The sequence below is a fragment of the Lactuca serriola genome, chromosome 8 (genome assembly GCF_051521515.1).
Source record: "Lactuca serriola cultivar US96UC23 chromosome 8, Lser_US96UC23_V15, whole genome shotgun sequence".
Taxonomy (NCBI): Eukaryota; Viridiplantae; Streptophyta; class Magnoliopsida; order Asterales; family Asteraceae; genus Lactuca; species Lactuca serriola.
In genome coordinates, this window is record NC_136415.1 from 156,343,684 (window position 1) to 156,370,908 (window position 27,225).

At 35.6% G+C, this 27,225-nt stretch overlaps 1 protein-coding gene and 1 long non-coding RNA gene across 4 annotated transcripts; one reads left to right on the forward strand and one right to left on the reverse strand.

Annotated features, from left to right (window-relative positions):
- Positions 1-8,612: 8,612 nt before the first annotated feature.
- LOC145070618 (UPF0481 protein At3g47200-like) lies at positions 8,613-13,194 on the reverse strand. 3 transcript variants are annotated; one of them, XM_079017573.1, is made up of 6 exons: positions 12,987-13,194; positions 12,661-12,926; positions 12,360-12,536; positions 10,522-10,589; positions 9,005-10,404; positions 8,613-8,928 (listed from the first exon to the last, which is right to left on the reverse strand). In XM_079017573.1, exons 3-5 carry the CDS (start codon positions 12,403-12,405, stop codon positions 9,037-9,039), a joined length of 1,482 nt encoding a protein of 493 aa, XP_078873699.1. In that variant the 5' UTR covers positions 12,406-12,536; positions 12,661-12,926; positions 12,987-13,194; the 3' UTR covers positions 8,613-8,928; positions 9,005-9,036. The 3 variants fall into 3 exon arrangements, with proteins under 3 accessions (XP_078873699.1, XP_078873700.1, XP_078873701.1); XM_079017574.1 differs by having other exon boundaries at positions 12,360-12,891; XM_079017575.1 differs by lacking the exons at positions 12,360-12,536; positions 12,661-12,926; positions 12,987-13,194 and adding an exon at positions 10,717-11,425.
- A 5,717-nt stretch (positions 13,195-18,911) lies between these two features.
- Positions 18,912-21,040, forward strand: LOC145070038 (uncharacterized). Its single transcript, XR_013689797.1, has 7 exons — positions 18,912-19,242; positions 19,322-19,602; positions 19,739-20,069; positions 20,145-20,208; positions 20,343-20,435; positions 20,530-20,640; positions 20,893-21,040. It is a non-coding gene; the product is annotated as an uncharacterized LOC145070038 (long non-coding RNA).
- Positions 21,041-27,225: the final 6,185 nt, after the last annotated feature.

The following is a 27,225-nucleotide window of genomic DNA, read 5'->3' on the forward strand; positions in this document are numbered from 1 at the left end:
TTTACCCTGAATGGAGGAGTAATTACTTGGAAAAGTTCCAAGCAGGAGACAGTAGCTAATTCTACTTGTGAATCAGAGTACATAGCAGCGAGTGAAGCGGCAAATGATTCGATATGGTTGAAGAACTTCATTGGAGACCTTGGAGTTGTACCAGTTATACAGGAGCCTATGGAGATTTTCTGTGATAGCAATAGTGCAGTTGCCTTAGCCAAGGAACCAAGAGATCATGGAAGATCTAGACGCATTGACAGAAAATATCACTTCATAAGACACAAGATAAAAGAAGGACTCCTCATGGCAAAGAGGGTATCGTCAGAAGATAACCTTACAGATCCCCTCACCAAGGGACTGACTAGGGTTAGACATTTGTAGCATGCGAAGAGCATCGGGCTGAGAGATGATATTAGTTTTAACAATTAGATATCTATTTCTGAAACTTGTAAAATGTAATTGATGTTTGATGATTATATAAAAGTTGTTGTTTATTTATAAGTAAGTTGTCACTATCTTATGTTAATCATTTACTATTGTTTCAATTTTCCATGTGACTTCCAGAATAATTATTTTATTCAAAACTCTCGACAGTCAGTCATACGTTGGAAGTAGGTATTGAATTAAGACTGTCATGAATTTGGCTTGTAAGATTTGTGTAAGGTGCATTAGACATGGCAATGGTTGCTACAACATTCATAAGTGCTCATAAGGTCTGAGTATTGGATTAAACCCACGCTAACTTGTATCACTTCATGGAAATTATCTCAATTGATCATGAGACGGTAATATGATATATATCTTCAAACCTAGAAATATGAGTTGTTGTATATGAGTTGGTTATCCATTGATTGTACGAAAAGACATCAGTAACTTGATGTCATAAAATGTGCTTTTGTGCATAATTCAACTAGTAGTTAGTACAAGCATATGAGTCGAAGGTTATTTATTCCTTCTAGCAATAGAAGCGATATCTGGGCCCCTTGATGATTTGGTTTTGACTTATGTGTCGGGCCCGGTCAGAAGCTAATTGATGTGTTCAATTTAGTTTACGTCAAACTAATCAGAGATGGAGAAACAACTGCTGGACAATAAGCACGACATTGTTCCATTTATTTGTCCGACTGATATCTTGAAAACAAAGGATTATATGATCACTTATCTAAAATGGGGCTTCATAGTTCAACCGAGTTTTAAAGAGTAACCATTACTGGTTGGTTCCTGATGTTATACTTGAAACTATAGTTATCATACTTATCCAAGTGGGAGACTGTTGGATAAGGTGTCTAAGTCCGTAACTATATTTAGTATGAACTTAACCCGACCCGGGATGGTCCATTTTGGTTGCACTTCACCTAACAATTTGTATGGATATACTTTTAAGAATAAGATGTGTATGTTCTATTAATATATTATATGTTATAATATATTAATATGAAATCATATTATTTAATTAGTGTTGATCAAGAATTGATTTTAGAATTAATTTAGTGATCAAAAGAGGCTAATTAAATATGGACTCTTACATATATATGGATTGGGCTAAGATTTATTTAGGATGGGCTAAGTGTATATGGAAGTCCATGAATAGTCTATGGAGCTTTTAACCCATGGATTCTAGGTAATTGAAGAGCCATTGATATTAGGGTTTAACCCTAATCTTCCATACTATATAAAGAGGTCCTTGGTTCTAAAATTGGAACTAGGGTGTGTGAGAAACAAGAGTGGGGCGATTTTATTGAGCATCATATTCTCTCAATTATTTCCAAGTTGTTTTGGATGATTTGTTACACCACTTGAGGCATCCACACTAGTGGTACTAGGCTCTAAAACTCCAAGCAATCAACTACAAAAGAAAGGTATGTTATTCTACTTAAGGTTTTGTATTACAAGTACCCCATAACATGCTAGTTAGGTTGTAAACCTTGGAAATCAAATTTGCATGTATTTTAGAGAAAACATAGATCCAAGGTTTCTAGGGTTGCATGTACACCATAGGAGTGTTAGAATGCTCAAAACCCATCACATGCATGACCTTGCTGCACCATGGTGATGCTATTACTCAAATCATGATGTTCTTGCGCCACACTTGAAGCCTCTTGTGCCATCTATATTCCTTGTTGCGCCATCTGGAGATGTTGCACCATTGGAGCTAGCTGTTGTTGCACCATGATGGTTCATGTTGGACCATCTTCATCATTGATGAGCCAAGTATGATATGAAGTCCTGTATGATGCTCAAGATCGTTCAAAGATGCTCTGAAGTTGGTATTGTTGAATGATTACACCATGTTGTGCCACCATGATGGTTGTTGGGCCATTAGTGTTCATGATGCGCCACTTATACATCATGTTGCCCCACTATGGAACAAGGTGCTCCATCATGTGTGTTGTTGATGCTCATGGGTGTATGATATGGAAGAATGTTCCAGAAGATGCTGCATGGCGGATTATGATTGGTTGACACCTTTCATAGGCCTATGGGCTAATGGGCTTGCACCATTAGGGTTTTAGGTCAGATCCCTCAACTATAAATAAGGATGTATGTTAGGTCAATTTGTATCTTGAATTCTAGAGTGATAGGCACATCTATGTGGAATTGTACTTGTAACCTTTTTTTGATAGCTTTGAAATAAATAATTCTCCCCTCCTGGCCGTGGATGTAGGTCAGCTTGATTGAACCATATAAATAGTGTGTCTTGTGTGCTTTTGGTTTTGCTAGTTATCCACTTTACTTCCTAACAATTTAGTTCGAGTTAAATTAGACTTATAATAGATTGATCAATTTGGTTTATTGATTACATTCAATATATGATTGGTCATCGTATATAAGCTCCTATAATTACTTACCCACTTTATTATTTAACCTTAGGTTTTTGTTAAAACACCAGTCCTACAAATTTCCAATTCACAAATATCATAAGATTCAATTTTAATAAATAATGATAGTCATGTAAACTAAATTAAACTCAACAATAAACAGAAAAGTAGTGCTCATGAGCATAGAAGGTTCATTAATTAGCTAAAGTAACAAATAACCACCTACCTATAATCCTAAACATAAATCAAACCATAAAAGTCAAGAAATCTAATCTAAACGAGGTGCATAGGTTTTTACACCATGATTTCATAAAGTAAACATAGCAAAACGAAATTTAGCTTACCATTCATGATTAAATTTAAGAAGAAAAACGTAACTGGAAGTTATATTGCGTCCAATCTCTCGAATCCAAGCTATGATCAACCTTCTTTAACTCGAACTTCAAAGGGTGTTCTTGACCTTCAAAAGACGATAATAGCTCTTAGAAAAAGTTGTTTTTTTGGAGGGTTATGTCTTCTATTTATAATTTTCCCAAAAACAAATCACCATTATGCGATAACTCCACCACATCGTGGCCTTCATGCTTATCATGTATTCAACAAGTCTTATAGATCCGTCGGGGAAATCCAAAACGCCACATCGTGGGAATGTCACCACGACGTGGTAAATGTATTTTTCTTCATTTTAACTTTTGGTCCAAATTCCTAGCTCCCAACTTCCTTTTTGCTCTCAGCATGTCTTTTACCACTACAACTCATCACATGATAGATTAAGTATCCTTTTTTTTGAAAATGAACATAAAAACGACTAGAAATATTAATATATGATGTTATATATATATATATATATATATATATATATATATATATATATATGACATCCACCATTTTCACGGCCAGAAAAGACCGATTTTGTTTATGCTTTATAAAAATCAGAGTATCTCTTTTAGTAAAAACGTTGCGGAATTTGTTTCCAAAAAAACATGATAATTTCATTATCAAAGCATTTCTGAAGAAATGTATTTTTATTCATTTTAAAACATTTGGGATGTCATCGTCAATACAGAAGCATAAGCATAAACAGAACTTACATTCATTTACACTAGTGATCTATATCTCCTTAATCTCTCAGTGTAATGTAACTTCACATCGTCACCTGTGATACAAGTAAACTGAGTGGGTCAGGTTGGGAAACTTGGTGAGTACATAGGGTTTGTAACCCACAATAATATAATTATTATGTTTAATCATCAAACAATTAAGCCAATTACCCATCCCCGTTATCTTCTTTATTCCTAAGTACCTTCCCTAAGGATTTGTCCTAAGGATCGTCTCCTACATCATATTTACCTTTCATCTCCTTACATCGCATTTCCTTATATGTTTGTTCCTAAGGACTCTCCCTAAGGATCATCTCCTACATCGCATAGACAATATTGATTCAGGGATTACTCCCCTCAATACGTGCCCAACAAGGGTTAGGGCATCATCGCATGAATACGTAGTTACAACATCGCCTGAACTCGTAATTCATAGTAAGGGTTAGAGTATCGTCACATGAATATACAGTCACAACATCACTTGGACTCGTAATTCATCACCTACAGGTTATACGTCTGCTGGTGTTTCCACGGGTTGTCTAGAATAGTTCGTGGTCGCCATCTATACTCTAGTAGACGACTACATCTCCAAATTGTCGGAAAAGGTTATAGTATCTTTCATCTTAGATCACCGATTCATCATCACCTATCCATCACCTAACTATCATCACCTTCCTATCATCACCTATCACTCATCATTTTATTTCATCACACACCAGCTATTTCATCTACCCATGTTTTATCCCAACATATTTGTAGATATAAAATAAATATTAAATCATTTAAAACATGTATAAAATCACTCATCCATCATAGACAGCAAGTACTCAGATAATATGAACACATAGCACGTAATTTAAATAAATACTTCATATCTATGTGTAAGATGAAAGGGACCATGCTCGTACTTGATTAGGTGGTGATTCCGAACTCAGACAGTGCTTCGTTATCTCAAAACAATTTTCCTCGACAAAACCTAGTATCAATACCACTAGGGTTTAGTTTTTAACGTTAACCGCGGCTATTTAATAGTCTAGCTATTATTACTATTATATAAGCATTAAATAACACTCAATATAACTCATAATAATAGCCCAAATACTCATTATAAGTTCCTAATAACGTTACTATATTAAAACATAAGCTATACTAAAGATAAGGTAGGTATAGCTCACTTACAGCGGTTTCCTTGGAAACCGGGCTTTGCCGGAGCAGAGTTTCTGAGCCAAAGGCTCTTCCTTTCGGAGCCGTCAGACGCTCCGGGGCTTCCGCCTCATGCTAGGGGCTAGGTTTTTTTTTTGGGGGGGGGGGGGGTTAGGGCTTAGAGAGAGAGAGAGAGAGAGAGAGAGAGAGAGAGAGTATAGACAGAGAAAGAAGTGGGGAAAGGTGTGAGAAAAAGAGGCAGCCTCGAGCCTCTATTTATAGGCCTCCAGGGGCGTCACCACGTTGTGGTGCCTCTCACCACGTCGTGGTGTTGCGTAGGCTCCAAGTTTTCACCTGGTGCTGACACGTGGCATCGCACACAGGGTGGAAATCAGCCGATTTTCAAAAATCCATAACTTTCACATATTCGACGTTCTTTATATCCACGCGTAGGTAAAAATAAGATCTACAACTCTCATTTAGACTCCGTCGGCTAATTCTCGACCGATGTTAAATTTAACAGTAGGAGGATATTATATTCTTAAATGTCCGCGTAAAATTCATAACTTCTACATACGGACTCCGTTTTCGTCTATGTTTTTATCGTTGAGTTCCTATTAATGAGATCTTCAACTCTCATTAAGGTTGCGTAAGCCAAAAGCCGCTCAATCTAAAATTCGAGTTTCGACTTGTACATTGTTAAGCCGAATCTTAGAAAAATCATAACTTCCTCATATGCAGTCAGATTTGGGCGTTCTTTTTATGGATGTTCTCGGTTTAATGTATATTACAACTTTGGTTTAGATTACTAAGGCTAAAAAGTCCTTCATCGTAAATTCACTATTTACATCTCCCGGTGTTGTGCTGATTTTGCCGTAAAACTTCGACGGGCTATAACTTCTTTGTTAAAACTCGTATTTCGGTGTTTTTTATATATACGGAACCCTTGAGACATATTCTACAACTAGGTTAAGATTATTTATTCTAAATAATCTTTTGTCGAAAAGTCGTTTTCGACCCCTATTATCTCTAAATTGACTATCCCGGATCTACGTGCGTTACAATATATATATATATATATATATATATATATATATATATATGTGTGTGTGTGTGTGTGTGTGTGTGTGTGTGTATTTTTTTCAATAAGGTTAAGAAGCTTATATATCAAGAAGAACCGAAAGAGAATGAACCATAAAAATTGACCTACACCCTAAGTGGGTTTTTATATGCTTTTAAGGAAAGTATATAATGAAAAAATTATTATTAATTTTTTTTTGCTAACATTCTAACTATTTTTTATTTATTTGTTTGCAAACATTTAGATATGGATTCTTGAGACTTTTCTGGTGAGCAGTTTATTTGGTACCTGACAGCAGAATGTGATTCCAGGGTCTGTTGCATGGTAAAAACTAAGGCTGTTATAATTGATTCACTGCTACCATTTTTTAAAAATAGACAAGGTATGGTTACTTATTATTTAAATATTTATTTGTTTTACAATTTTATAATTTTGTTAGCAAGGTATTAGACTCGTATCGAAGTTGAGGCCGATGGAAGTTGAGATGTGTGCTGAATGGTGAGTTCTTAGCTCTGCGTGGATTGATCGCCCTGATTTTCCCAACACTGAAGTTCAAAGGGCACATTTCCTAACAGCATCACCAAAAAACTTCCCTACCCATTAGCAACAACATAAGAAGGCACGAATAGATGATATATCTCACCCACCACCACCACTGGATGCTGACCCATCAATTGACAATGACCAAATTAGTAGTGACTTGCAGAATGAGTTCGTTCAATTAAAAAATGAGGTTCATGAATGTCACAAGTAGTTGTGGTCTTAGAAGAAGCGTTTACCAGAGCTTTAGGTTACTTTGGTCATGGTTCTAAAACTTATGAATAAGACTCCCAGAGATGATGTTGGTACCTCGAAGGGGATGATGATCCATTTTTAATTATTTCATCATTTATGGTCGTTATGACATAAGTACCCCCGAAAAGCCGCTGAATGTCAGCCCTGAACTGCCGCTAAATGACGGCCCTGAACAACCGCAGAATGTCGACCTTAAGAAACCGTCTTCGGTTATTCGCTCGTTGGATGTAACAGAGATTCCATTGGATGAATACAAAACACTAGCACAAGCACCTCATAGGCATTCTAAATGTCAAAAAGTTATGGCCATATGATATAAGTCGCGATGGATACACATGAAGAGGAAAGGTGTTGCACTACAACAACCAACACTGTTGGACAATCTTGTAGATCCTACCGTACACATGATATATAAAAAAACAAGATGGTTCGTTGTTGTTTGCTAACAATTATTTGACTGATTTTTCTATGCTTGAGTTTTGGACACGGTTATACACGGATTGTCATATAGGATGGTTGTCATGTGATGTAGGTAGTATAATTAATTGCTTATTACATACTACGCTTCTAATAATAATACTTACATTACCGCAAAAAATAATAATTGGCGGCACATCATGATGTGGATCTCATTGCTGCTAGAGCGTAGAGCGGATGAAAGTCGGTGGACGATTGTGTTGCCAGCTTTCAACACTGATACATATGACTGGAATGACATGGCTGATGGATCTGTTTACAGTATAAATTTTTTGGATTACATTATGTTAGTATTTAAATACTAATTAATTGTTTCCTAACCTTTTTTGTAGTTTTACATCCCAATCAACATACCACAAGCTCATTGGTTTTTAGGTTATTTGGATTTGAAAACATTCAAAATGACTATATACGATTGTCATTGGAAGGGCGACTACTTTTCGGAAAATGAGGATTGGTTTATAGGTCTGAAAGCCCGCATCCACAAACTGCTAGTGGGAGTCAACTACTGGGTTACCGAACCAGTTGATTCAATCTCAATTGTGAGCCTCAAGGTGACCCTCGGAAAGTCCCCATACGTACCAAAATTGATTGACAACAGAGGGGATTGTGAAGTGTTTTTGTGTTGGTTTTTGGAAGTGTTGATCACCGAGAAATCGATTTCTATAGAAGGTAAAACCACCCGTTCATGGGCTATGATTTATAAACAACGGCTAATAGAAATATTTTGGGGTACAAGGACAAATATAATTTGAACATCGGATTTATAATATGACCTACAGACACATCCTTTAGTTAGTTTATGTATTTATTAGTTTGTTCATTTTAATTGTATTTTATATTTTATAAAACCAAAAGTTATACAATTTATAAAACCAAAATTTATACATTTTATGAAAGCAAAACACATGAAAAAAAATCAAATCTATTCCGAAATCGTGGTGCGGAATCATACTCCGGAATTCCAGAGACCTCTCCGCAACGTGTTCCGGAGAATATTGTTACTTTACCAAAAAAAAAGTATGGTCATTTATGTCAAAAAGATGGTTAAATAAGGGTTAGTTACTCGATTACCCTTTAAATGTTAATAAAGGCGTTAATAGTAAACTTTCAATTTTGATAATATTTAAAAAAAAATGAATCGCTTGGAAACAAATATATTAAGACAAGAAAAGCAACAGGATGTCGGAAATGATGCAAGGAATATGAAACAGAACAACCACCACACCCTCTTATAGTAGAAGAAAAACAACACCTGACACAAACTAGTAGAGGAAATGCTAACCAGCCAAACAGACGACCATGCTAGAAATAATACAATTAGACAACTAATCTCCTTCAACACACGGAATTAACAAGAAAAATCAAACACCAATAGCACTGCAGTACATAATTAACACCTTCGTAACCCAACCACATTCTACAAAGGTAACAGTAATGCAACCAATCGGAGGCAACGCCAAGAGAACCAACTATCAGCTAAACTTCAATAGCAACCAGATTAAAATGACCAAAAGTATCCCTAGAAGCAAGAACAAAAAACGGAATATGTAAGCTCAAAAGAAATTTTCAAAACCCAACAAGTTCAGAGAACTTACTTTAGTCAATCTTCAAATTGGTCTGTAACATCTCAAACATTTCTAACAGTATAGATAGTTTGAAGTAACGTTAGGGTGAAAACGATCATAGCAGCAATGACTGACAACGTTTTCCATGTAGTACTTCTATAGAGGCGATTCAATAAAATTAATATGCTAGGCCGGAAACGCTTGCAATATCTATCCAATTGTCTCCATTCCTCAGTGTAATAAAATTCCCGAAGGACAACACCTTTGCAAATATTGTTGAAGAGATTTGTGACATCTTCGATGGCTCCCAGTTTATGTTGAAGGACTTTTGCTCTCACAAGCAACGAAACATCATCTTTAGTGTCAATGAGCCTGTCCATGAGGAAGGCGAAAGAGGTAACATAATGACGACTGAATGGGTAGCACTGTTCATAGGCAATGAGATTCCTCAAGAACGACGCGGTGGTGTCTTGGATGCACAATACTGGAATTTTGAAACAGGTTTCTCTAACAAATAGAGTACCCAACCCCGGAACAACAGAGGGTTGTATAAATTTCACTGCTAGCGGAGAATATTCTTCCGTTTGTGCCTTGAATTTGACTCCCGCACGAACTATTTCAGTTGCAGAGTAAGAGATATTTGGAAATCGGCCACGCATAGTAGCTCCAGGCCTGTAACAGCGTTGAAGAAGCCCAAGGATATGACAAGGCTCTACTGTGTCTGTTCCATCAATTGTGGTAAGTTGGCTATTATTTATGATATTCATATCCTTGAAGAAATAAAAGACAAGGTCAGTTAACGAAGTGCAATCAAAAATATTGATCGTAAACAGTTTTTCAAGGATAAAGAAAGGCATTTGATTTTCTAGAAGTAGCAGGTCGTGTTGAATGTCACGCATCACCAGAATATTGTCGAAAATTGGATCACCCTCTCCAATTCCGTACTTGAACGTGTAGAGAAGTTCAAGTATAAAACAACCATCAATAACCATCATTTCAGCCAGCTTGAAATCTTCATAGTTTGTAAGACTTGGTGCATAGCAAGCTCTTGCACGTGTTAGAAGCCCAAGCACTGCTTGTGCGCAATAATCACTTATTTGCTCTATAGCCTTCCCCGTGGTTTCCTTAGTTCGAAGAAATAGTCTATACATGTAAGTCACTTTTTGCACCTCAATAGCTCTTAGATGTTGGTTCTCTTTGTGAAGAGGACCAATTGAGACTATTAGAGGTGTATAGGCGGTTGGGTTGAGATTTCTGAGTGTATCAGGTACCATGCAAATTGTGACATTAGTTTGTTCGAATTGACCCCGTCTTATTGATTCACCTTCTATCAGTAATCTGATAGACTCGTGAACGCTGTTTCTTCTATAATCGGCAGCTTCTGCTCCCATAACGAATGTTGTTGATGACTGCAGACTTGTAGGATGTAGCTACACGAATTGATCACGATAAAAAAAGGTTACAGATTACAAGCTTGAAAGAAGGAATAATCAACTTATCATGGTAAATATTTAATTAGCTAGCAAAATTTTGAGCGGAAGATGTACCTTGAAGGTAGCTTGAATATTAAATTTTGGCCCCATATCCATAATTGACGTAGTACATGGTACGAGTCCTGAGTGTTACACTTCATATTAGTGTTCACATTCAGTCATATACATAATACATTCAAATATTAGAAGGCTTTGTTATAAATCTGAAAAAATAGACTTGCGCGCCTTCAGGCTTTCATTAAAGCACACCTGATCAGCCATCAGCCACGATGCTGAGATGGACGGGTTTCAGGACATGAAACATCCCGCCCCCAACCATGATGTTGGGATGTCATGGTGCCCCGTGAACCCTCTCATATGGGTGTGGTCATCCCTTCGTGCACCCTCAACATTGTGGCATGAAGATGGTGTTGGGGTGGTAGAAGGTCGTGAGGGTCGGCATGATGACCACACCGGCCCGCATCAAATTCTAGGTGCCAAGTGTCACAGCATGACACAACAAGAAAAGAGAGCAATAGAGTGATACTTATCGCAGCTAATAATATCAAATGTCGTTATTGACTTTAGCAGCGTCAAATCGCCAATTATGATCACTAGTACATAACAAATTGTTGATGCTGCTATAATAACTAATTAGTGCGAGATTCACCCGCAACAACAAATTAAGCACCATTAAATACCATCATTTAATGATGTGGTTACCTAAACCACACTAAAAGGTCATATCACCGCACCAACAAACATTACAAAAAAAAATCATTATTAGTGACCAAATTTTTTAGTGACGACTAAAATTTAGTCACTAACAACATCATTTAGTCACCAAACATTAAGTCGTCACTTAATTTTGGTAATCCTATAAATTTAATGACCAATTTTATGTGGTAGTCACTAAATCGGTAACTAAACCGAGAATAAAATTAAAACATATTTCTTTCATATCATAACTATTAGTGACTAAAATTAATGATCATTAAATTACAAAATAAAAAAACAGTTACCGACCACAAAATAATCATCGCTATATATATATATATATATATATATATATATATATATATATATATATATATATATATATATATATATAATAGTAGTGGACCCACACTGCGGCAGCGGCGATTTGTTTCATTTTAAAAAGTAGTTTGTAGGCGGCAATTGCTTTCTTTTTGGCATGCCTCAAAACGTTTCGTTTCTCTAGCCATTGTTGTTTTGGCTTTAAGGTATAAGTTTGTTTCTTGTTTAGGTTAAAAGGAAAGTATTTAGTTGACGTTTATTTTCATTTACATGAATAGTTTCGTGACAACAATTAAATTCTTTTCGACCTGTTTCAAATAGTTTTCTTTCAATTACCGACTGTATAATTAGATTCATTTTGATGTGTTTCAAATATATTTACGTGTTTCAAATAGTTTTCTTTCAAATGTTTTTTTAAACATGATTAGAATCTGATCAACATGCAAGAATAACAAAAAAGTTATATGACTCGCTAAATCGGCAACATAGGAGAGTGATTGTTATTTTGTTTAATAATCTTATATATTCTTGAAATATAAAAATCCTTTTATGTATTTTATTTTTTTAATCAAAAATAAACTACAGCACATATATAATACGGGTTATAGAGTAATTCGTATTTTATAATATTAGATGGCTTAGAAAAGATTTAGTATACGGTTTTATGAGAAAAACAAATGTACTCTATGTGGTGTAGTGCATGAAAAGGGAAATAGAATACGCTGGAACATGCTTTATAATTTATAGTTGTATTTTATATATAACCTGATAAATACTCTTAGATTTAAAATCTAATACCTAATTTAGGCACCGTTATAGTTTGTCCACATCCATATTCATCTTTCTTTCAAAAAAAAAACATATGAAAAATCGACCTCTGTTTTTCATATCTCTGCTTTGAGGTTTTGGAGACGGTGGCATTCATTCCGATTTCTGAAGCATACATAGTGATGATCTTCATCTGAAGACAAACTGTCCAGGTTTCTTCCGACCTTGGTATCAGGTATCTTTTTAACAACTATGCTCTGTTCCTCCTTCTTGCTTTCTGCCATCTGTTAAGTCAATTTCCAACCATATGATTTTGCAATTTATGCATTAAATAGTTTGATTGGTTCTATTTGATCAAAACAGATTATATTTTTTTCTTGAACGACATTAAATTGAAAAAAAACAAACCCCCCAAATCACAATTCCATCATCTCTTTTCTTGTTTCAGCTTCCTTGTTCCTTGTTCTTGCCTTCGCTAGTTGCAATATAAACATAATCACCCCCAATTGAATCTGGCCCCCATCCATTCCCTGCATCCACAATTACTAAGTTTCACCGGCGATTTCAATTTCCCCTCAAATCGATTGAACATCCTCAATTGTCGATCATGGACGTTGACTCTTGGATGTTGCCTATATTCTATATCCAAACATTCGATCTTCAATCCCAATCACCTGGTAAACATCAAGATTGAATTCATGGTTTCTTGTAAAGATCAAAACAAGAAATCTCACCAGAAGTAAGTGTTGACGCTGCCTTCTTGACATCCTCTCTGCTAGACGGATGTCTTCTTTATTTTCTGTAATTTTCTCAATCCATCAGGCTGCCTTTCTCTTCTCTACATCGGACATGACTCATTGCTGAGAAACCACGAGCAAAAGATAATAAGAACTGGATCATTATTAGTTTTTTCTTATATTTAATGTTGTTTTCTCTAATAAAACTCATTTATTTGTTTTAATATTCTCCACGTCATGCATTAATTGATACTTAATACTTATCACACTTTTTTTTTTGTTTATTAAAAAAAAGATAGTTAGTAAATTAAGCATTCTTGAATGGAATCAGTTTTTATATGTAAAACCATTATTTATTTTATTTGTTAAAATTATAATTTCATTATATAAATAATAATAATTATTAATATAATTAAAAATCTTGGGTGCTATATTTTATGTTAAAAATCACACAAAATACACCTAATATTGTCCCAAAAAATTATTATTATAGATTAAATGGCATATATGTTCTTAGTTTTGTTATTTGAATTTGGTTATAATTTATTCTTGTTTTGTTTTAATCTTGTAGGGTAGTTACCCATCAACAAACTTTAGAACGATATTCTTCAAGTTATTTTCTCCGACTATAAGGTATAGTTACTTCGAGATGGTTAAAGAATTATTGTTGGTTTAGCTTTAAATACTTAATTTTTTAATAAATGTTCAAATATGATACAAGTTATTTAAAAACTGATTAGGAGTGATAACTTCCAACCGCATTTGTTGTATATTTATCGTGCATGTGTTTTGATAATAACTAAAATTCTTGAATTATAGATGGATCGTGATACTTGGATGTATGGATTACAACGTCATGACAAAGAAGACCTAATTAGGTTGAAAGATTTCCTTAAAGCTGTTGAGGGTCATCGAGTAAAAAAAGGAGAAAGTCAAATTTGGTGTCCTTGTATCTCTACGTTACATGTACCCATTCGAGAGATATATGGGTTTTCTTAAGGGGTATGTAAGGAATCATCATCGACCCGAAGCCAGTGATGTTGAAGGATATGCTTCAGAGGAGGTTATTGAATTATGTACAAATTATCTACAAGGCGTCCTAAGTATTGGAATACCACGATCACGACATGAAGGTAGACTTGAAGGGGTTGGTATAATTGGCTTGAAAGTGGTTATTCCTGATCGAAATGAATTCCATCTAGCACATTTTACAGTCTTACAACACATGACAGTTGTTGCTCCATACATAAATGAGCACATGGAAACATTAAGAATGACCCACAATAGAAGGACACAAAAATGGTTAGCTAACAAGCATTTGGGAACATTTGCACAATGGTTCAAAAAAAAGGTGAAAGATGTTGGATTAGGTGTCTAAGTTCATAACTATAAATTAGATGTACTTGATCCGATAGTAGCATGGTCCTTTTGGGTTGCCTTCACACTGGTGACTAGACAGGATGACTGTTGAGGAGAGAGGCTGATTTATTATTAAGAATAATAAATTAGGGCATAAATATGATTTATTAATATATTATATGAATAATATATTATTAATTTGGAATCATATTATTAATTAGTATTTACTCATATATTAATTTGGAATTAATATTAAAGGAACTGATTAAAAGTATAGGGGTTGTTTTGTAATTATTTGATAGTTGAGGCTTTGGGCCATTGGATCACCCTTGTTAGGGCTAGGCCGAAAATCCTAAAAGGATCTAGGAGTTTTCGTCCAAGGCCTAATGCAAGGAGGTCCATAGACTTGCTTAGGCCCTAAGCTAAGGGATTAAGGTTTCCACCCTGAAACCCTAGCTGACCTCAAGTATAAATAGACCCCCTAGGCTTAAGAATTCTCCCCACCCCTTGAGAAACCCTGTAAGAGACAATTTCTAGAGCTAGTTACATTCTCTCCTCTCTCTCTTATTCATCCTTTCACTCTTGTATGTTTGTGAGCCATTAGAGGCACTACATTTGTGGTACTTGTTCTCAAGAGCAAACGAACTTCAAGATTTAGTTGTTACTACTATATAACAACAAAGGTATGTATTCTAATCCTTTTTGTTTGTGATTTTCGAAATATTAGATGCATGTTAAGGTTTCTTTTTGTGTTCATTTGTTGTAGGTCTAATACTAAAAACATAGATCCAAATTAGGGATGCATGCACACATAGGATTGTTTGTATAAAACCTAACAAAAGAAAGTTTAGGCACAACCAATGTTGATCCATTAGTGAAACTATTGGGGTATGGTCCACTAAACATGGCGTCAACATACCAAAGCTATGACATTAATGGATATACATTTTACACTGAAGAACGTGATAAAAAGAGTACAGTACAGAATAGTGGAGTACCTTTAATAGCCATATCGACTGATAACTCTAGTGCAATTCATGAAGGAAGGTCAATTATAGCCAAAGACTCGTATTATGGTGTTATTCAAGAAATTTGGGAACTGAAATATGATTCCTCTACCATAGTACCCTTGTTCAAGTGTAAGTGGGTCGACAACTGACGAGGTGTTAAGCTCGACGACGACGGTTTCACACTATAACACCTCGTTTTGAAAAGCACTTTGTGGCGGTCTTGGAGGCCCAGGGTATGAGCAATTGGGTCTTTTAGGGTCCCGGGTTTTATTCGGAAGGTTTAAGGCTTGGGTGTGTGGTCAGGAGCATAGTGCTTCTCGCCGCCTTTTCGTGGATTTAAAGTTCGTCGGAAACAGACTTAGAATGAAGAAGTTATAGCACTTTGAAGCATTTGGCATAAATGGTCCCTAATGGAAATGTTTGGCAAGCAAGTCCCATGCATGCAAGGGGAGCATGCACGTGTCTGGCTGGGTACGCCCAACGTAGTGGAGTAAATGATCGCGGGTATGGGGAGCGTACGAGAGGTACGCCCAACGTACTCTCAAAGACCCAAAACCCTAATTTTTAGAGCATGCTACTATATAAAGAACATAACACCCCAATTATCAGCCTCCCTCTCATCTTCATACAACCACCACGAAACCCTAACCCTCCTTTGAGTGTTCTTGGAGCTTTGGAGGTCATTAAAGAGCATTTTTGTGAATGTGAAGCCATTTCCAAGCAAGTGAAGAGTATAATAAGGTGGTGGATCAAGGGGGAAGTAGTAAATCCATTTCATATCACTTGAATGTATAAAGCTATAAACTTTATCTAAGGGTGCTTAGATCTAGTGTGGTTTAGTTTTGTAGTCATTTTGGTCCAAAAGTTGAATCTTTTTAATCCAAATCCAGCTTCTAGGCTAAGGGTTGCCACCCTTAGTGCTAAATGACTCCCCAGGTCAGAAAGTTGTCATCTTGGTGGTCTTGATGGGTTCATGCTAGAGTTAAGACCACTTTCATGGAAGTAGAATATCATTTTTGGAGTTTGGATTTGTTTGGGACATGCAAAGTCACCAAGTCAGTGACTTTATGGATTAAGACGTTGGAAAGGACTTTGATCTGTGATTGTAGCTCCTGGATCTGAGTATTAAGCACTTAATGGGGAAAATGGCTTAACAGGGGAGTATGTTGAGCGTACAAGTAGGTACACCCAGTGTACGCACCATTTGGCTAATACGCTTAGCGTACACAGGAGTACGCCCAACATACTCATCAGTTATGGGCCTTATGGATTTTGGGCCTCGGTTTGGGCCATGTAGGGGATTTTGGTTCTTTGGGCCTTAGTGGGCCATTAGAAGTCAGTTAATGTGGACCAAGAAGATGTTTGGGCTTTGGGTAAGGCCCATTAGGGGAGTGGGCCCAATCTAGCAAATTGGGCCATTAGTAGACCACTAGTGGGCTTGGAAAGCCTACCTAGTGTTGGGTCTTGTTTTGGTATTGGGCCCCGACCCAAATTGGAGAAAAGACAATGTGGACATGATGGACTACGTGGACCCCCCTTAGTCAAGATTGTTATGTTGTGTAATGACTTGGTATTTATTATGTGATAGTTCGGGATTTCCGGTGAGATAGCAGTTCGGGAGTTCGTTTCTTCAGTTCGGATCAGCATTGTGAGGTGAGTTATCCTCATTATATCAACAGGGTCTAAGGCACCAAGGCTGACCCTTTCTCGGATTGTATACTGGTTTTGTTTGATATGTTTATTGATCTGTTAGATCTACATCCTGGTAGTTAGGATGATATTATGTTAAGTGACATGGTTTAGGTCAGTATCCTGCTATATAGGATGATGTTATATTAGTGACTAGTTAGGTCGGTATCCTGGTTGTAGGATGTTGCTATGCTATATGATCTGTTAGATCGGTTTGTCTGTCTATAGACTGTTATGTGATTATCTATTATATGTGCACATGGTTGTTTGGTTGGGGGTTGGGTTGAGGCGAGTCTTGCTTTGTGCTGGAGGCAGTGATGAAGGTGGTGACAGTGGTGGAAGTGGAAGAGGTGGTGGTGGTAGTAGCAGCGGTAACAAAGGTGGTAGTGGTAGTAAATGTGGTGGTGTTGATTGTAGAGGTGGTGTTTGTGGTTGTTGTAGGCGGTGGTGTTGGCGGAGGTGGTGGTGGTGGAGGCGGAGACGGGGGTGGCAGCGGCGGAGGTGGAGGCAGTTGTGGTAGCGGTGGTAATAGTGGCAAAGGCGGAGGTGGTGGACCTAGAGGTGGTGGTGGTAGTAAAGGCGGCGACAATGGTTGTGGTGATGGATGATGTTGTTGGAGGTGGTGGGGGATGTTCTTTGTTTACATTTATTATTTTTTCTTTTCCTATTCAACTTGTTAAACTGTTCATATATTACCCTTTTACAAATAGTAGCAGATCACAAGGGTAAAATATGAACAAGTTCAACAAATTGGATTGTATATGATTTACCAAAAAAATAATAATTAAATGTTAAAAAAATCAATAATTCATTAACCTCATAAGTCATTTTCCTTGATAAATATGATTATAAGATGCATCCTTGATATACAAAAAAATCATAGTTGCTGATAATATTATTAATCGGCAAAAAAAAAAGCATATATGCTAGTAATATTATAAATGAAATTAAGTTATTATATTTAATAATATTAATAAAAATATTAATGGGAAAAGTTATAGATATATTTGTTGGCCATGTCATAATCTTTATAATAAATTTAATCGGCAAATCGGTAAGTAGCTAAGATTAATTAGGGCTTGTGATTCTCTTTTATAACAAATACAGTTTTCAATTGTGATAACCGTCATGTAGCATCGTGATGACTGCACATCCTTTTTATCTGGCCCGCCAAAATTATAAGCTTTCCCTCTCAAAATCGATATCGATGTTTAGAGGTATAATTAAGCCCTAATTTCACAGCAGTCAGTTTTGACCTCAGTTACCATATCGACGTCGTTAGCATCCATTGTTGATTCGAGGTAAGAGAAAGAATGTTCCTTAGTTTTAATTGTTCTCATGTATTACCTAAGATTCGATTTAAGAGAAAATATGTCTTTTCTTAAACTATACTTACTGATCATTGAAAATGGTAGAGTATAAAAGTCTATTGTTGTCATCCTCGTAAATTTTATTTTAATTTTTTCAGCTAGTATCTAATTTCTATCTTACAGTATAATGTTTAGATGTGTAAATAGGATATGTAATAATAGAATATTAATATTTGCACATAACTCAAGGTAAACTTTACCATCATGCTAGGATATGAATATTTAAAAATGTGTCCACTGTTTAGATAGTGTTGTGATAAAATTATAAAAGTTTTGTTTTTTTAGTAATTTAGGAGCCCAAATTTAAGACCACAAACAAGTAAAAAAAAAACAATGGTCCTCAGTATACATACATTTATCCGAGGAACAAGTTCATTAAAATAGTAATTTTTTTATTGTTGATATGTATTATGTTTATCTTATTACTAATATAATATGCACTCTAACTTTTTATTTTTGTTAGGTATTCTGTTTTCATTACTTGATAAAGCTTTTGGTCCAAAAGATGTAATTTTTTTATAACTATTGAGAGTTTATTTAGTCATGATATCTTATTTGTTCCTATAGGAATACCACACTATGAGCCACCCAAAAAGGAAAGGAAAGAGTACGCCAAAACACAAATTAGTAAATTTGCAAATTGAGTTTGATGAGATAGGTCAAACTATCGGAAATAACCGATTTGAATTCACCACATATTGTGGAGTCACTGTGAGAACCAGGATTTCTATCCTTCAACAATGGAATGAAGTGCCTTAACCTGAGATTTTGGGAAAAGATGTAAGTCCTCCCATCAAACAAGTTACCTCTGTTATGGATAACCAGGTAATTGCTAAAAACTAGTATTAGCACCTTGAAATTCTTGAAGCTTATGTAACAATCAAAGGGTCTGTAAATAATGTAGGTCCAACACTACCAAAAAAAGCAAGCAACCAAGCGGTTGCCAACAATTGCAAAGAGGACAACACAAAATTTTGTGACACCAAAGAAACTACAAGGCAGATCGATCATCCAATCATGGTATAGTACTTTTACAAGCAACAAATATGTCGAACAATTTCATGTTGAGTCAGAACCCGATATCTTTGGGCCGGGGAGGATTGAAACATACATTAGGCATGATGTGATTTTGGAGATGTTGAATAGTGAAGAGCTTGACATCAGTTGCATACTTTGGTATCAAGTGTAAGTATATTAATTTTAATTATATTAAACTTTTAAAATATTTTATTTTTATAATATTATACTATTTTGTTTTTGAGTGCTACATTCGATTCTTGCAACAAATGGGGTTAACAGGTGCGCTTTTATAAACCCACAGTCGATCACTGAAATAGAATGTGTCCATGACGAGCAGGAAAAGACAAACCAACGCAACAATCGTGTTGCAACTGAGATCGCTGAAACAATGAATTTCCATCAAGAAAAAGACTTTTTTCTTGCCCCATATTGGCAAAAGTACCATATTCTACTATATTCATTGTTGCATGTTTTTTGTTCATTGATTTTTATCCTAAGCACTTTAAACATTCTAGTCAACATTGGTTGCTGCTTGTGATTTGTCCATATCAACGCACCGGTTACATTTTGGATTCCATCAAGAAGTCAGGAAATCCGACTGATTCTTACAAAGTCATAAAACATGATGAAAAGTAAGATTTTTTTATATATGTCTGGATGACATTTCTTTCTATAAATTATAACAACATTACTTATTTTTGTTTTAGGGCTGTTGAAATGTTTAATGAAGATTTCAAAACATCACATCCAATGACATGGACGATTGCTGATGTAATTGACCTCTCTCTCTCTCTCTCTCCCTCTCTCTCTCTCTATATATATATATATATATATATATATATATATATATATATATATATATATATACAACATAAGAAAACCTCTGATATTTATTTTCTTTTTAGTGCAACCAACAATCGTCTAATTGGGAATGTGGCTATTACGTGTTGAAATGGATGCATGAATTTGTCATGTATCGACAATATGCATTCCCGAATGTAAGTAACTTTTGTAATATTGTTTTTCCATTTTGTCTATTTCACCAAACCATCTCTTTTGTTCAATAACACTTTTTGTTTATTCTGCATGTAGAACCTTTGGAATGATATAAACCTCATTCCAGAAAAGTTGTTGGACGATGTGGTAAATGTGTGGATGGCTAGTTTTCAAAGTAAATATATGAAATGAAGCTTGTGTTTAATGGTTAGTTTTGTTTTCTACACTCGTTATTATTGGATTTATTTTGATAATAATATTTTTGTAATAACTTGAATTGGCGTCTAAACTATGTATAGTAGATGAATAAGTTTGTTTACGATTTTTACATTATGTTCTCAATTATTTTGTTTGATTTTTAACCTTCTATGGTTTAAACAAAGTCATGTATCATATGCTTTGTTTTTACACATAAAAATATAAAATCTTGACTAATCTTTGCTCTTGGTTCTTGATTAGCTTTTCATTGGTGATGGTTGGATGGAGTCCACTCCGAAAGCTACAAAAAGACAAAAGAAGTTTTCTTTGTTTTATACTTTTTGTAGGTGTCATATATTTGTAATGAAAACAATGGTCCTTCTCCTTTGTCATTTGAGTCTTGCATGATTGTGTTTTAGTACTTTATTATTAACTATTATTTTGTTATAGTTAATTTTTATTATTTGAAATGGCCAAATATTGTCATTCGTAAAAACTAATGTATTTATGTTTATTCTTTTTATTGTAGTTGTCAATTTTATAATTTTTCATGACTAAATTTCTGAACTTTATAAACACGCATATCCATGTATCAAGCGGAAGACCGGTATAACTGGTTTCGAAACTATTTTATATTTGATTTTTTTTAATTCATAGATATATACATTACGGTTCTATAACCGTATTCTATTTCCAAGATTAGCGTACTAAATCTTCTTATATATTACGGTTCTAAAATCGTATTCTATTACTTAGATTACCGTATTATATATTCTTATAGATTACGGTTCTACAACCGTATTCTATGTATCGTTTACCGTATTATATCTTCTAAATAGATTACGGTTTTATAACCATGTTTTATTGCTTCTTCAAATAAAACACGTTCTATTAGAATACGCTTCAATGTCCGTATTTTAATTGCTTTTTCAACCGTATTTTATTTTTGATTTTGTAGTAGTGAATTTGTTTTACGAGTAATCTTTTTATTAACGTAATTCTTTTATTTACGCATCTTAGAAAGTGAATTATAAAAGAATGATACATCCATAGTTTAAATAATTTGGTAAATATCTGATTTTAAGTTTTTTTGAACTTTAGGTTTGACGATTTTGAAATATGAAATAAATCAAATTTTATAATTTTTTATTGGAAAGACCATGAAATTACATTTAGAAAATTGAAATTCTAGTTTATAGACTATAGAATTTTAGGAGAAAACAAAATTGAACCAAACATAAAACAAATCTGAATAGTCTTAGTGTCGTTTATGTTTTTATAGTTAGTTATAAAATATGTATAATGATATTTTTTATGTCTATCAAAATATCTACGACTGTCATTATCATTCAGTTTGGAAATTCTAGTCATTTAGATTAATTTATTTCCATCTTTGACAACATAATGGTTTTTGATGTTTTTCTAACAATTAAATGATCCAAATTCACCATTTTTTCCCGATAGCAAAAACAAAGCTACATGTCATCTTTCATTTTTCTTTTATTGAAGCTTTTCTTTGGTTTACAATACTACATCTCAATCTTTTATACAACTTTAAAATTTTAACAGATTTTGTTTCTTTTCGGTTGTCAAATACATAATACATAAAAAAGATAATGTGATCACATATTTTTTATTTGGTTTTCTACGTTTCCATATTTCATATTATACTATAATTTTAATACATGTATGTTTCCTTAATTCACGTTAGCCTATCAAATTTGCTAGGGTTGGGGAATTTGGGTTTCAATTTACTACCCTTTTGGATTTAAAAAGTCTGTAAATTTCACAGTTGTACTTAATGCCTTATAACTTGTATCTTGTCTTCTTAGATAAACGTAAAATTATAACAAAACTTAAAAATAAAGGAATAAAAATATGAAAGTTCTAAAAGAATAAATATAATGATATTAATGCAAGCAAAATCATGAATTCCCATGTTCAGAATCTCAATGCCTTTCTTACGCCCTATTGTTTAAGCTTCATGGAAATATATTTGCTTAAAGTTTCCACTGTGGGCGTCCCAAGCTTTTCAACAGGGGAGATCCATTACTCTTCCAGATGGGTCTTATGATTATCTGTACAGAAAACAACACACATCAAGTGTCCAACATTTAACAAAATAAGGACATCAAGACTTCCACCCATCAGCCATCCTCGGCTAAAATATCATATAATCATGACAAAGAATGCATGAAAAGAGAAAAGGACTTACTACAAACTACAGAAAATAGAAATATACCTTATTCTTTTAACCAATATACACTTTCCTTTTCTTACTTTCATTTCAACCATAAATAAAATATATCTTTTTTTTTTTTGTATTAAACCATAGTACTTTCAATGTACATTGCTATAAATGGGTGGCATGAAATAGTAATGTACTTTCAAATACAATCATATTTAGCCTGAAAGATTTCCAGATGCCAGGTAGGACAATACTAATAAAATTACAAAAAAAATGTTGATTTTTCCAGATGCCTCACCAAACTCAGCAGCAATAGCATGCACTTTTAGACAGCAACCAAGGGTTACACAGTTTAGACCAAAATACCCTTGGCATATTTTCTTGAGTATTCCTACCATTTGAATTTATTTAATTTGTATATGAGAATATCTCTTTGATGTAGTGTTCTTAGTATGTAAATGTTCATGATTTCCTCGTAAACTGTACATATTATAGTTTTTCAAAATGTATTTTGTTCGTATAGTAAACCCTAGTGTGATGCTCACTCATAAAGTATAACACGTAAAGTGACTTGATTGATCACATATACCTAATGTAAAAATGGAGCATTTGATTTGTATATATATATATATATATATATATATATATATATATATATATACACATATATATATATATACATACATATATATATATGTATATATATATATGTGTGTATATATATATATATATATACATATATATATATATATATATATATATATATAAACTCGTGTAGTAGTTTATGAATCACATATGATTACTTAGCCAAAAAGTTTATATAGTGAATCGTTAAGTTATACATGATAATAACCGCGTGTTTTACTTGCATTTCCCCCCTAATATTGTATAAAAAGCATTTATCAAACATTTAAAAGCGTGGTTTATAGGGGTATGAACTCACTTGAAAGATCCAAGAAGGCCAGATGAAAACCGAGCAGAACTTTGACTCGAGAAAGTGGATTTTCTTGGGATTCTCGGGAATCTCGGGAGCACAAACGACCTTCGGGGCTTGAGTATGGAAACCGGGGCTTCGGGATATCACGTGCACGGAAAACGAGGCGAAAACGCAAGAAATATGGGAGGAAATGAGCATTTTCCTCGAAACCCTCGCATCCCTTTTATAGCGGTTGGGAACCGCCTCGGTACAATGGGCGTACGCGGTTACGCTGGGCGTACGTGTGCGTAATGCGTGACCGCATCCTCGACTGCCTCGGAGCTCGGATGGGACGGGGCATAGCCTCGCATAGGGGGCAACATGGATGATCCAAGGCCTAGTCCTCGAGTACGCTGGGCGTAACTCGGATTGGCCCGGTGACTCTCCATTCGGATAATACCGAAATTTGATTTAAATTTATATTTTTATTATTTAGTAAACTTCAAAAATTCATATCTTCTTCATACAAACTCCGTTTTCGATGTTCTTTATATCCACGCATAGGTGAGACTACGCTCTACAACTTTCGTTTAGACTCCGTCGGCAAATTTTGAAATTATTTTTATTATTTATTTATTAAAACGTTGGGGTAAGAAAAGTTCGTTAGAAATTCATAACTTCTTTATCCGATGTATGTTTTTGCCAGACCTTTTACCGTTGAAAAACCATTGTCGAGACCTTCGATTCTCATTTAGGTCATTCCGGCCAAAAGTCGCTCGATCTCTGTTTCGAGTTTTTAGCTGTCTATCGCTATGCCGAACTTGGAAAAATCATAACTTCCTCATACGAAGTCAGATTTGGACGTTCTTTTTACGTACGATCACGGTTTAATGATTTCTAACATAGTAGGTAACCAAATAGAGAGTTGTGTACATTTTTATTTTCAAAGTTAATTTCATTATTTTCAAAAGTGGTTACAATACTTGGCTTTTTAAGTCATTACATAGGAGTGAAATATCGGAATGTCACATCATCCCCCCGTTAGAGGGAATTTCGTCCCGAAATTTAATGTAAACAAAACACTTGTGGATTATAGAAAAAGATGTGGGTACTTTTGTTTCATCTGATCTTCGCGTTTCCAGGTGTATTTAGGTCCTCGCTTTGCATTCCAGCGGACCTTCACGATGGGTATGCGACTTTGTTTTGTTCTTTTAATTTCCCTATCCATGATTTCAATTGGTTCTTCTATAAAGTGGAGACTCTCGTTGATTTCGATCTCGTCTAGAGGGACGACGAGGGTCTCATCGGACAAACATTTCTTCAAGTTTGACACATGAAATGTAGGGTGTACGTTATTGAGTTCTTGCGATAGACGAAGTTTGTAGGCTACCGGGCCGATTCTTGCAAGGATCTCGAATGGTCCAATATACCTCGGGTTTAGTTTCCCATGTTACCTGAAATGTATTAACCCCTTCCAGAGTGAGACCTTTAATAGCACCTGACCCCCTACCTGAAATTCCAAGGGTTTTTGTCTTTTGTCTGCATAACTCTTTTGTCTGTCTCTTGAAGCTTTTAGTCGTTCTAGAATTTGTACAATCTTGTCGGTTGTCTCTCTTATGATTTCCGGGCCAGTGAGAGTGATGTCGGGTACTTGTCCCTTGGATAGTTGTGTGTCACCTACTTTAGTCCAGCACAGTGGTGATCTGCACTTCCGTCTGTAGAGGGCTTCAAATGGAGCAACCATAATGTTGGAGTGATAGCTATTGCCATATGAAAATTTGACTAGTGGTAAATGGGTATCCCACGCTTTACCAAAATCGATTACAGAAGCTCTTAGAATATCTACCAAGGTTTGTATGGTCCTCTCACTTTGACCGTCGGTTAGTGGATGGTAAGTAGTACTCATGTCGAGCCTCGTTCCTAGAGATTTTTGTAACGATTGCCAGAATCGCGAGGTGAACCTACTATCTCTGTCGGAGATAATGGATATTGGTACACCATGTAGTCGCACAATCTCTCGGATGCAGGTTCGAGCTAGATTTTCCATCTTGTCGGTTTCTCTTACTGGCAGGAAGTGTGCGGATTTTGTTAACCTATCAACGATTACCCAGATGGTGTCTAGTCCACCTGCTGTCCTGGGTAATTTTGTTATGAAGTCCATCGTTATCCGTTCCCGCTTCCACTCGGGGATTTCAGTTTGTTGCAGCAATCCTGATGGCTTCTGGTACTCTACCTTGACCTTAGTGCAAGTCAGACACTTGCTTACATAGGTAACAGTCTCTGCTTTCATGTTCGGCCACCAATACAGTTTCTTGAGGTCCAGATACATCTTGTCCGAACCTGGATGCACGGAGCATCGAGTCTTATGAGCCTCGTTCATGACTACGTCTCTGAATCCACCAAACTTCGGCGTCCAGATCCGATCCATGAAGTAATGGGCTCCGTCACCCTTAACTACAAGATTCTTATCCATTCCTTTTAAGGCTTCACCTGCCACATTCTCTGTTTTCAAGGCTTTTCTCTGAGCTTCCTTGATTTGTATGGACAGATGTGAATAGATCGTCATGGTTAAGGATTTCACTCGGCGACCTGAGTATTCTTTCCGACTAAGGGCATCAGCTACTACATTCACTTTTCCTGGGTGATAGCGAATCTCGCATTCGTAGTCATTCAGTAGTTCAACCCATCGTCTCTGCCTCATGTTGAGTTCTTTTTGGTTAAGGATGTGCTGAAGGCTCTTGTCATCGGTGAAGATCATGTATTTCGTGCCATAAAGATAGTGTCTCCAGATTTTTAGCGCGAAAACAACTGCTCCTAGCTCAAGATCGTGGGTAGTGTAGTTGACTTCATGCGTCTTGAGTTGTTTGGAAGTGTAAGCGATGACGTTACCTCGTTGCATTAGTACACATCCAAGACCCTTATTAGATGCATCACAGTAGACCACGAAGTCTTTTGTTCCTTCTGGCAAAGACAATATAGGTGCGCTACACAGTGCTTGCTTCAGTGTTTGGAATGCAGCGTCTTGTCCTTCTTCCCAATTGAAAGTAACACCTTTTTGAGTAAGGATGGTAAGTGGTTTCACAATCTTCGAGAAGTTCTGTATAAACCTTCGGTAGTAGCCAGCAAGGCCCAAGAATTGTCGAATTTCAGTTGGGGTTCTTGGAGCTGACCAGTTCTCGATCGCTTTGATTTTGGAAGGGTCCACATGTATTCCGTCTTTGCTAACCACATGACCTAGGAAATCTACCTTCCGAATCCAAAATTCGCACTTGGAGGATTTTGCGTATAGCTTCTCTTTTCTTAGCATTTCCAATACTTGTCGGAGGTGTTGACTATGATCCTCTTTATTCTTTGAATAAATGAGTATATCATCTATGAACACGATTACAAATTTGTCCAAGAATGAACGACACACTCGGTTCATTAAGTCCATGAACACCGCCGGTGCGTTTGTTAATCCAAGGGGCATCACTACAAGCTCGTAGTGACC

Coding starts and splice junctions, on each gene's coding strand:
- LOC145070618 (XM_079017574.1), bottom strand. CDS start 12,405: ATGCCACCGTCTCCAAAACCTCAAAGCAGAGATATGAAAAACAGAG. Junction 10,590..12,359: donor CAGAGATATGAAAAACAGAG/GTCGATTTTTCA, acceptor TGTAACACTCAG/GACTCGTACCATGTACTACG. Junction 10,405..10,521: donor ATATTCAAGCTACCTTCAAG/GTACATCTTCCG, acceptor CAATTCGTGTAG/CTACATCCTACAAGTCTGCA.